General features: G+C 50.5%; 1 protein-coding gene across 1 annotated transcript in view; it reads left to right on the top strand.

The window, feature by feature from the left end:
• The first annotated feature begins 1,243 nt into the window (after positions 1 to 1,243).
• The window catches only part of OAF (out at first homolog), a 59,831-nt gene continuing 49,881 nt past the window's right edge, over positions 1,244 to 11,193 (top strand). The window contains exons 1-2 of the mRNA XM_063943507.1: positions 1,244 to 1,709; positions 6,413 to 6,687. Coding sequence (XP_063799577.1) covers positions 6,469 to 6,687 — 219 coding nt within the window. The 5' untranslated portion in view covers positions 1,244 to 1,709; positions 6,413 to 6,468. The remainder of the gene's footprint in view (positions 1,710 to 6,412; positions 6,688 to 11,193) is intronic.

Here is an 11,193-nt window from a genome sequence, read left to right as displayed (position 1 = left end):
CAGGGGGAGTGAAGAAACTTCACATCCCCCCCCCCCCCCCCCGTCACTGCCCCCCGCCGCCGGGTCGCTCGTCGGCCGTATCCGCCGTCGGGCAGCTCGGCGGCGGATCGGCTAGTGTGTAGGACCCCTTAGTTTCTGAGGCCCTATGAGGAGCCATATTAACAATTGCAAGCTTTGCAGCCCCTAGTACTGTTAATAAATAGTTATAGTACCTATCTATGATGTAAAACAACAGACAGTAGGGATCAGTATGATAACCTGGCGTATGGTATCACCGCGTTTGAAATACCGATGCTGGGATTCTAGAGTTAAAAATACAGACAGGGGTGAGTAAAGGGTGTCCTACCCTCTCCCCAACCCCTAACCCTCCCTACCCGCTGCCTAAACCTAACCCTCCCACACTGTAGCCTAAACATAATCCTCCGAGAGGGGTGCCTAACCCTAACCCTCCTACCTGCAGCGTAACCCTAGCCCCCGGGATGCAGCTTAAACCTACCCCCACAACCCCCCCCCCCCCCCCCATGTGGCTAACCTCTGTAGCGCCACGGTGTCCCCTCATTCGGGATCCCATTGGTCGGGATTCCGGCGCCTGGATGCTGTTCCCTTTCTGCATTCCGGTGTCGCCTTTCAGACTAGTGTCGGGATCCTGGCATCGGTATTCTAACTGCCAGGTTCCCGGCAGCCGGGATCCTTACTGCTGCCCATACAGTATTATACCTTATATGGTTTTGGGACAGGGGACATATCATAAGGTTTTTTTTTCTGCTATTTGCTGCTTCAGGAAGATCAGGATCAGACTGTCTATACAGCTTCTAGAACATGATCACACCTCACACTTCACGGCCCAGATGCCGGCCGATCTCGGACGTTTTTTAAAGGGGCAGCCACTTACAAGGCATAGTTTTGCCTTGTAAGTGATTGCCCCTCTAAAAAAACATTCAAGCACTTCCAGCGACCTCAGGTGTCATTGCATCTAGCCCCAAGTCTTTATTAGAAGTTATTTTCACTAAAATAAGTGGGGGGGGGGGGGGGGGGGGGGGGGAGTACACTGAGCTTTTGCCTAGGGTGTCGAGAAACCTTGCACCGGCCCTGGGGTCAGGTAGGCAAGTATGCCCCACTTCTGTAAACCCACTACTTAGTAAATATACATCAGTTAATAAATTACTCAGTGAGTATTATGAAATAGAAATAAATCAGTGCTGAGAGATCCCGGGGACCCGGTAGGGAAGAGTCATCTCAGCAGCGGATCAGAAGCCCTCAGCTGGAGAGGTGGCAGCGTTCCTGCGGGAAAGAGTGAGGGCAGCAGCAGGGAGACCGCCTACAGACGCACAACGGGGAGAGTCAGCGAGGCCGGCACTGAGCGGCGCTATCGCCGCGCTCACTCCCCATGTATCATCTGTATCGCAGCCTGGCCGTGGCACGCCGCTGGTGTCCGCCCTGTGTCTGTCCCTTTAAGCCAAGGGGCTGGTCCTGAGGAAGTGACGGGCTCTGAGGGCCGCCGCCTGGGGGAGAACATCCAGGGATCCATCCGAGCAGTCTGGCGGCCCGGGATAGGAGAAGCAGCAGGAAGGATCTCCGGGAGAGGCGCAGCACATGCCGGGTCACTGTACCGCACCACCGGGGCCGGCAGCTGCCTGACTCACCCGACCACCCGTACAGAGCGGCGGTGCCCGGGAGCAGCCGGTCCGGATGCCAGCATCTCACCCTGCGTTAGTACAGCGCTGCCCTCACTCGCCTCTATCCCTGCAGCCGGCATTGCTCCCCTGTACTTCCAGCCTGCATGCCTGCTCTGTCCGCTTACCCTGCCACTGGCTTGTTTTACCAGGCAGGCTCCTTACCCTCCTCCTCTCACCCTCCCTGCATTAATACCCCTCTCCCTCCCTGCATTAATACCCCCCCTCCTCTCACCCTCCCTGCATTAATACCCCCCCCTCCCTCTCACCCTCCCTGCATTAATACCCCCCCCTCCCTCTCACCCTCCCTGCATTAATACCCCCCCCTCCCTCTCACCCTCCCTGCATTAATACCCCCCCCTCCCTCTCACCCTCCCTGCATTAATACCCCCCCTCCCTCTCACCCTCCCTGCATTAATACCCCCCCTCCCTCTCACCCTCCCTGCATTAATACCCCCCCTCCCTCTCACCCTCCCTGCATTAATACCCCCCCTCCCTCTCACCCTCCCTGCATTAATACCCCCCACCCTCCCTGCATTAATACCCCCCTCCCTCTCACCCTCCCTGCATTAATACCCCCCCTCCCTCTCACACTCCCTGCATTAATACCCCCCTCCCTCCCTGCATTAATACCCCCCCCCCTCCCTGCATTAATACCCCCCCCTCCCTCTCACCCTCCCTGCATTAATACCCCCCCCTCCCTCTCACCCTCCCTGCATTAATACCCCCCCTCCCTCTCACCCTCCCTGCATTAATACCCCCCCTCCCTCTCACCCTCCCTGCATTAATACCCCCCCTCCCTCTCACCCTCCCTGCATTAATACCCCCCCTCCCTCTCACCCTCCCTGCATTAATACCCCCCACCCTCCCTGCATTAATACCCCCCTCCCTCTCACCCTCCCTGCATTAATACCCCCCCTCCCTCTCACACTCCCTGCATTAATACCCCCCTCCCTCCCTGCATTAATACCCCCCCCTCCCTCTCACCCTCCCTGCATTAATACCCCCCCCTCCCTCTCACCCTCCCTGCATTAATACCCCCCCCTCCCTCTCACCCTCCCTGCATTAATACCCCCCCTCCCTCTCACCCTCCCTGCATTAATACCCCCCCTCCCTCTCACCCCTCCCTGCATTAATACCCCCCCTCCCTCTCACCCTCTCACCCTCCCTGCATTAATACCCCCCACCCTCTCACCCTCCCTGCATTAATACCCCCCACCCCTCTCACCCTCCCTGCATTAATACCCCCCACCCTCTCACCCTCCCTGCATTAATACCCCCTCCCTCTCACCCTCCCTGCATTAATACCCCCCCTCCCTCTCACACTCCTGCATTAATACCCCCCTCCCTCTCACCCTCCCTGCATTAATACCCCCTCCCTCTCACCCTCCCTGTATTAATACCCCCCTCCCTCTCACCCTCCCTGTATTAATACCCCCCCTCCCTCTCACCCCCTCCTGCATTAATACCCCCCTCCCTCTCACCCTCCCTGCATTAATACCCCCTCCCTCTCACCCCTCCCTGCATTAATACCCCCTCCCTCTCACCCTCCCTGCATTAATACCCTCATCCCTCTCACCCTCCCTGCTTTAATACCCTCATCCCTCTCACCCTCCCTGCTTTAATACCCTCATCCCTCTCACCTCCCTGCTTTAATACCCTCATCCCTCTCACCCTCCCTGCTTTAATACCCTCATCCCTCTCACCCTCCCTGCTTTAATACCCTCATCCCTCTCACCCTCCCTGCTTTAATACCCTCATCCCTCTCACCCTCCCTGCTTTAATACCCTCATCCCTCTCACCCTCCCTGCATTAATACCCTCATCCCTCTCGCCCTCCCTGCATTAATACCCCCTCCTGTCACCCTCCCTGCATTAATACCCCCTCCTGTCACCCTCCCTGCATTAATACCCCCTCCTGTCACCCTCCCTGCATTAATACCCCTTCCTGTCACCCTCCCTGCATTAATACCCCCTCCTGTCACCCTCCCTGCATTAATACCCCCATCCCTCTCACCCTCCCTGTATTAATACCCTCATCCCTCTCACCCTCCCTGTATTAATACCCTCATCCCTCTCACCCTCCCTGCATTAATACCCCCTCCTATCACCATCCCTGCATTAATACCCCCATCCCTCTCACCCTCCCTGCATTAATACCCTCCTCCCTCTCACCCTCCCTGCATTAATACCCTCCTCCCTCTCACCCTCCCTGCATTAATACCCTCCTCCCTCTCACCCTCCCTGCATTAATACCCTCCTCCCTCTCACCCTCCCTGCATTAATACCCTCCTCCCTCTCACCCTCCCTGCATTAATACCCTCCTCCCTCTCACCCTCCCTGCATTAATACCCTCCTCCCTCTCACCCTCCCTGCATTAATACCCTCCTCCCTCTCACCCTCCCTGCATTAATACCCTCCTCCCTCTCACCCTCCCTGCATTAATACCCTCCTCCCTCTCACCCTCCCTGCATTAATACCCTCCTCCCTCTCACCCTCCCTGCATTAATACCCTCCTCCCTCTCACCCTCCCTGCATTAATACCCTCCTCCCTCTCGCCCTCCCTGCATTAATACCCTCCTCCCTCTCGCCCTCCCTGCATTAATACCCTCCTCCCTCTCGCCCTCCCTGCATTAATACCCCCCTCCTCTCACCCTCCCTGCATTAATACCCTCCTCCCTGCATTAATACCCCCTCCTCTCACCCTTCTTGCATTAATACCCCCCTCCTCTCACTCTCCCTGCATTAATACCCTCCTCCCTCTCTCCCTCCCTGCATTAATACCCTCCACCCTCCCTGCATTAATACCCTCCACCCTCCCTGCATTAATACCCTCCTCCCTCCCTGCATTAATACCCTCCTCCCTCTCACCCTCCCTGCATTAATACCCTCCACCCTCCCTGCATTAATACCCTCCTCCCTCTCACCCTCCCTGCATTAATACCCTCCACCCTCCCTGCATTAATACCCTCCCTGCATTAATACCCTCCTCCCTCTCACCCTCCCTGCATTAATACCCTCCACCCTCCCTGCATTAATACCCTCCTCCCTCCCTGCATTAATACCCTCCTCCCTCCCTCCCTGCATTAATACCCTCCTCCCTCCCTGCATTAATACCCCCATCCCTCTCACCCTCCCTACATTAATACCCTCATCCTCTCACCCTCCCTGCATTGATACCCCCTTCTCTCACCCAGCCTGCATTGATACTCCCCTCCTCTCACCCAGCCTGCATTGATACTCCCCTCCTCTCACCCAGCCTGCATTAATACCCCCCTTCTCTCACCCTTCCCTGCATTGATACCCCCCTCGCTCTCACCCTTCCCTGCATTGATACCCCCCTCGCTCTCACCCTTCCCTGCATTGATACCCCCCTCGCTCTCACCCTTCCTGCATTGATACCCCCTCGCTCTCGCCCTTCCTGCATTGATAGCCCCCTCGCTCTCACCCTTCCTGCATTGATACCCCCTCGCTCTCACCCTTCCTGCATTGATACCCCCCTCGCTCTCACCCTTCCTGCATTGATACCCCCCTCGCTCTCACCCTTCCTGCATTGATAGCCCCCTCGCTCTCACCCTTCCTGCATTGATAGCCCCCTCGCTCTCACCCTTCCTGCATTGATAGCCCCCTCGCTCTCACCCTTCCTGCATTGATAGCCCCCTCGCTCTCACCCTTCCTGCATTGATAGCCCCCTCGCTCTCACCCTTCCTGCATTGATACCCCCCTCGCTCTCACCCTTCCTGCATTGATACCCCCCTCGCTCTCACCCTTCCTGCATTGATACCCCCCTCGCTCTCACCCTTCCTGCATTGATACCCCCCTCGCTCTCACCCTTCCTGCATTGATAGCCCCCTCGCTCTCACCCTTCCTGCATTGATAGCCCCCTCGCTCTCACCCTTCCTGCATTGATACCCCCTCGCTCTCACCCTTCCTGCATTGATACCCCCCTCGCTCTCACCCTTCCTGCATTGATACCCCCCTCGCTCTCTCCCTTCCTGCATTGATACCCCCCTCGCTCTCACCCTTCCTGCATTGATAGCCCCCTCGCTCTCACCTTTCCTGCATTGATACCCCCCTCGCTCTCACCTTTCCTGCATTAGTACCCTCCCTCTCACCCTCCCATCATTAATACCCCCTCTCTCACCCTCCCTGCATTAGTACCCCCTTCTCTCATCCAGCCTGTCCCTCACCCTGCAATACCCCCTTCTCTCACTCACCCTTAATTACCCCCTCCTCACCCTCCCTGCAGTCATATCCCCCTCTCTCCCCCACCAACCCTCCTGCTGTCCTGAGTGTTATGTCTCTCATGTAACTGTCACATTGCCCAGTATCAGCTCAAACTCTGTCACCCGGGGTTGTATGTGGTTTGCCCCCTAATTCACTCTTAAGGTCTCTCTTCTGCGCAAGTCTTTTTTTCTGCTTGAATTATGCAACATTGTATCATTCCGTCACAGTGCTACACTTTCTGTTTATTATATACTGTATATAGTCATTCAGACTCCCCAGTCCGTGCATGATCTTTCTCCCACATTGTGTTATCATTGTGTAATGTCCTCTGTTCTGCTGTTCTCCAGTGTATTCCTCAAAACGTTACTGTGTGGTGAATACTCCTGAATACTCATTCACTAAGCTCTGCATTGTCTGCACATTATTATACTGCTCCATCTGCTGTCCTGATTTATATTCCTTTAGTCTTTGTTGTGTCTATGCTTCTTACATTTTGTTTTCTCTCCTTTTCAGTCTTCTCTGTAAACTTTGCCTGCTAGACTCCCTGCCCTGGCACCCTCTGCTTGGTGATGTTTCCTCTGGTATCAACCCTAAAGTTCTTGTGGCTACTGGTGTTCCTGCTGCGGTGCTGTAGGACAAGCCTCGCTGAGCTGAAAGTCCGCGTGCGTCTGGAAGACGGACAGGTAGCAGAAGAGAGCCTGCAGGCGGACAGTGAGAGAGACTGTGTCACTCTGGAATTCCGGAAGGCAGATGGAACTTTTATTACCTACCTGGCCGACTTCAAACAGGTGAGTCTGACAGATGTGCATGCGTTTACGTCACACGAGCCTCTGGTGTGTAACAAACATGGAAGAGGGTTCATGGGATTGGGGACTTTAAAATATAACAATATTAAATAATAAAACTGCTAATTCAGCAGGCACGAGTTTCTGAGGCAGGTGAGGTCTATAGATGGAATTAAGTATTGCACACTGATAACACATCACAAGTATATTCTACACTCGTGCTATTAGGGATGGACTGGGGCTGTCTAACAGCCTGGCAATGTGCTGTGCAGGCGCACTTGCGCACACAAAAAGGGGGTGTGGTCGCAGCATGCCACAAGTCACTGGGGCCTGGCTTCGCAGCACACCCGCCGTGTCTCGGCAGCCGAGCAGAGTGCCTGGGAGGCGGAGCTGCTCGGCCAGCCCCAATCTCTCTGCGTGGCTGGACCGGCTCATCCAGGCCATCAGATGGGCAGTCCGGCCCTGATATTAGTTGTATTATTCCGCCAATGGAAGTAAAAATAATAGCACCCCTTCTCTCTAAGGGGAAGATGCATCAAATGGGATTTTGATGTCAAACCTCCAAAAATTTAATTTTCAGAGTCATATGATGCATACACAAGTCCACACACCACAAAGGAGAGCTTATATGTTCCTGCATACGGCATTAATAAACGCTGATATGCATGCGATCGTTGGCAGGATACATCCTGCCTATTGAGAGAGAGAAAGTGGAGATAGAGAAAGTACCTAACTGTCATTTTACGGGCTGTGGGGGAGATTTATCAAAGCTTGGAGACAGATAAGGCACCAACCAATCAACTCTTGTCATTTTTTAAACACAGCCTGTAACATGGCAGCTAGGAGCTGATTGGTTGGTGCCTTATCTGTCTCCACTTTTTTTCTCTAAACTTTGATATATCTCCCCCTAACTCAATATATTCTCATAAATAAACGCGTGGAACCTATTGAAATACATGGCTGACCTGTCAATGGGTTTCTATGCAGCTCTACAGAATGTATTTAGGGGGACATTTACTACAGTGATCAGAGCGGAGAAGTTGGCCATGGCAACCAATCAGCACTGAAGTAACATCTATAATTTGCATACTATAAAATTATACAGAGCTTCTGATTGGTTGATGGGGCAACTTCTCCACTGGCTCACCGTTCTTATCACTGCTTTGTAAATGTCCCCCTTAGTGTTGTAATTCCCCTTTTGTAGTCCAGTCATTTCACGCGGAAATAAAATTGTCCGTCTCTTGTTATTGTACATATATGGCTTTTTGCCCTCAGGCTAAATTTCATCTGTGCGAGGCTATAATTGCTGCTGTTAGTAGTATGGATTGTGCGGACCATTGTTGATTTATGCTGGTAACATTGTCGTTGGGGTTTACAGTCGTCAAAGCTGTTTAGCTGTAACGTGAGTTAGATAAAAAAAAAAAAAGTATTGTTTCAGAGATTTCTTTCACACCCTTCAATTGTTGACCAGAACTAGGACTTATACTGTAAGCCGTTCAGGCTTAATTGTCTTCTGAAAAGACTAACAGTTGACGGACTGTTTTATTGCTTAACGGCTGAGTACTACTTTATCAAAATAAAAAAACCTTTAAAAATTGAGTATAATTTCTATAATCTAAAAAAAAAAAAAAAAAAAAAAAATTGGACTGCAGTCAATAGTTGTATACTCGCTACTAAAGTGAATCCAAAGGCTCTTGCTCTGTCACTTTTTTCACAATTGGTTTCTGTATTTGCACAGCGTAGAAGCAAGTATACATCACCTCTGTGTCATTTTCACAACCGTGCGAAGGTTTTCTGATACCCAATACAAGGTATTGGTGCGTAGTGTTTAAACCCCCTGGTGACCCTGTTAAAGCAAGCAGTGGTAATCTGCACGTACACTTAATTATAGACCGTTCAGTTATTTTCTTGTGCACGGTCACATTATTATGATCACCTCCTACGTTTGACGTCAGCAGCGCGTAGCCCATGAAGTACGTCACGTGTCGTGCGCTGCTTGGTGGGTATGTAAGGTGTGTAATAGGTCGTCTGCACACATATCGCTCATTACGGTCATGAGTAAAAGGGGTGATTTATCAGAGTTGCAAAAAGGGATAATTATCTGCTTTCGTGCCAGGGGTGGCAGTATTTCTGACACAGCGCAGTGTGTGATCTGTTTGCGTGCTGCTATGGTGATGGTGTATCCTGACTAGACAAATGGCATCATTGCGTATAACCGACGTGGAAACTGCGAAGCACCACGTGCCACTGATGTGAGAGGTGAACGTCGGCTAAGAAGGTGCGTCAGGGCCGACCGACACGCCACAGTGGAGCAGCTCACCGTCACAGTGAACCTGGGAGCTAACTGACGTGTGTCTAAAATGACCGTTCAGCCCATCTAGCTGCTGCCCGTGCTGCACACGGCGGTTACTCTGGCTATTAGCTGGAGGTCATATAAATGTGACTCGACCGTGGAGGATTGCTGGCAAGTAATATTCTACACTATGTTATAGAAACGACCTTTTCTGACTTGTTTGTATAAAAATGAAAGTTGCCTTTAAAATGTCTTTTATAACAATCACAAGCTTGTTCAGCTTTCTTTATTGTATGTCTGTCCGCCACACCCAAAGAGAATCTGTTTCATGTAGCTTCTGTATCCTCTATAAAGTCGTCCTTTTATTGTGCGTCTCTTATCACTCCACGTTCGGACATTTAATAGCTATACTGTATTCCAGGGGCGGATTGGGAACAAAAAGCGGCCCTGGAAAAATGTTGTACTAGTGGCCCCACATGGGCAGCACCAGAGGTGTAAGGTCTAGCCATGGGCCATGGCAGCAGCACCCTCCCCCCAAGACTTTCCAGATAGTGGGCATGTCCAGCATCAAGGGGAAGTTGAAAGGAAATAAAATTCAATATTATGAGCACATTATATGATACACCTTCAGAATTTAGGAAACTATAGAATTCTTCAGAAAGATATATTTTCTTGCTTATTACACCAACCATATCCCAATCACTATTCACTCAATCTTATATGTCTGCCAAGCAGGCAGACAGAGCATACACTAGATCATCTGCAATCACAGGCTAAGTAGCAAAGTCATTTTCATATATGCAAATTATTTTCAGTTTATTCATTATGTCTATAAAAAGAACCACATGTCCTTAAACAAAACAGGCCCCACGGGTGCATCGGCACACCGGGAACCTTCCCTGTAGGCCCTATGGCCAATCCGGGTGTGGTTCGTTTTATCAACAGTGTTTAGGTCAACAATGTTTAGGTCGACCCCTAAAGGTCGACAGTCACTAGGTCGACATGGTTTCTAGGTCGATGGGTCTAAAGGTCGACATGAGGATTTTATTTATTTTTTTGTGTCGTTTTCTTCGTAAAGTGACCGGGATCCCAAATTAGTGCACCGCGTCCCCTCGCATGGCGAGCGAATGGTGCTTTCGCTCCGCTACCGCTTCGCTCGGCACACTTTACCGTTCCAATCGTAGTCCACGTGGATCGTTAAGTATGAAAAAATCCAAAAAAAATAAGTGAAAAACTCACGTCGACCTTTAGACCTGTCGACCTAGAAACCCTGTCGACCTTCCATCCATGTCGACCTAGTGACTGTCAACCTAAACATTGTCGACCTAGACACTGTCGATCTTCAGACCGGATCCCGGCCAATCCGCCTCTGCTGTATTCGCAGTCGGCAAACGACTTGTTTTTTTTTATTTAATTTTTTTCCATTTACTTAATTTTGTGAGCCAAATGAAAAAGGCGCAAGGTTGTGTTATTTAGAGCAACAGATGTTCTCCGCATGTTATAAGCTGTACAGTTGTTATGTGCTGTGTTTGTGAAACAGTCTTGTGCTTTAAAGACAGTATAGCTTTTTTTTTTAAGTAGATGAAGACTGAATTTTCTTCCACGTGGCTACATCTGGGCCACAGCTGCATCTTTCTGAAATATGTAATTGAGCAGCAGATTATATGATTGGTGCTGCGTATTTGTGAAGAGAAAAGTGGGATTCTCATGTGACCTGATGTTTGTTCAGTCCAAAAAAAAAACAGTGCAAACTATTGTCCAGTTGCCAAATGTAGAGATGGTAGCAGATTTCCGACAAAGAATTAAACTTCTTTATTCTGTGAATAGCGAGACCTACTTTGCTCCTAGTTATACAATTTCACAAAGACAAGGGACATTTTATGAAACAAATTGGGCAAAAATAATCCAGAAAGGCTACAAAATCTGCTATGCGTATAACAGTTTTTTTTTCTGACCTTACCCCTCCCCCCAATTTCCCTTTTTTTTTTTTTTTTTTTGTATTGCGGATTTTTATCTTCTACTGTCGTAAACAGTTATAACTAAAATACAGCAGAAATGCACCTATTTCATAATAGTGTTGTCTGTGCCAAAAGTGATCATTGGCAGTAAAAATGCAGACGCTGGGTCGTGTAGTGCTATTTGGAGGGTCTAGGGGCGACTCCCGATGAGTTGGCTCTCAATTTAGAAATATTTATGTATCTGCTATTATCATGTAG

The sequence above is a fragment of the Pseudophryne corroboree genome, chromosome 10 (assembly GCF_028390025.1).
Source record: "Pseudophryne corroboree isolate aPseCor3 chromosome 10, aPseCor3.hap2, whole genome shotgun sequence".
NCBI lineage: Eukaryota > Metazoa > Chordata > Amphibia > Anura > Myobatrachidae > Pseudophryne > Pseudophryne corroboree.
Note: the sequence above shows the minus strand (reverse complement) of the source record. Positions and strands in the feature narration are given on the sequence as shown.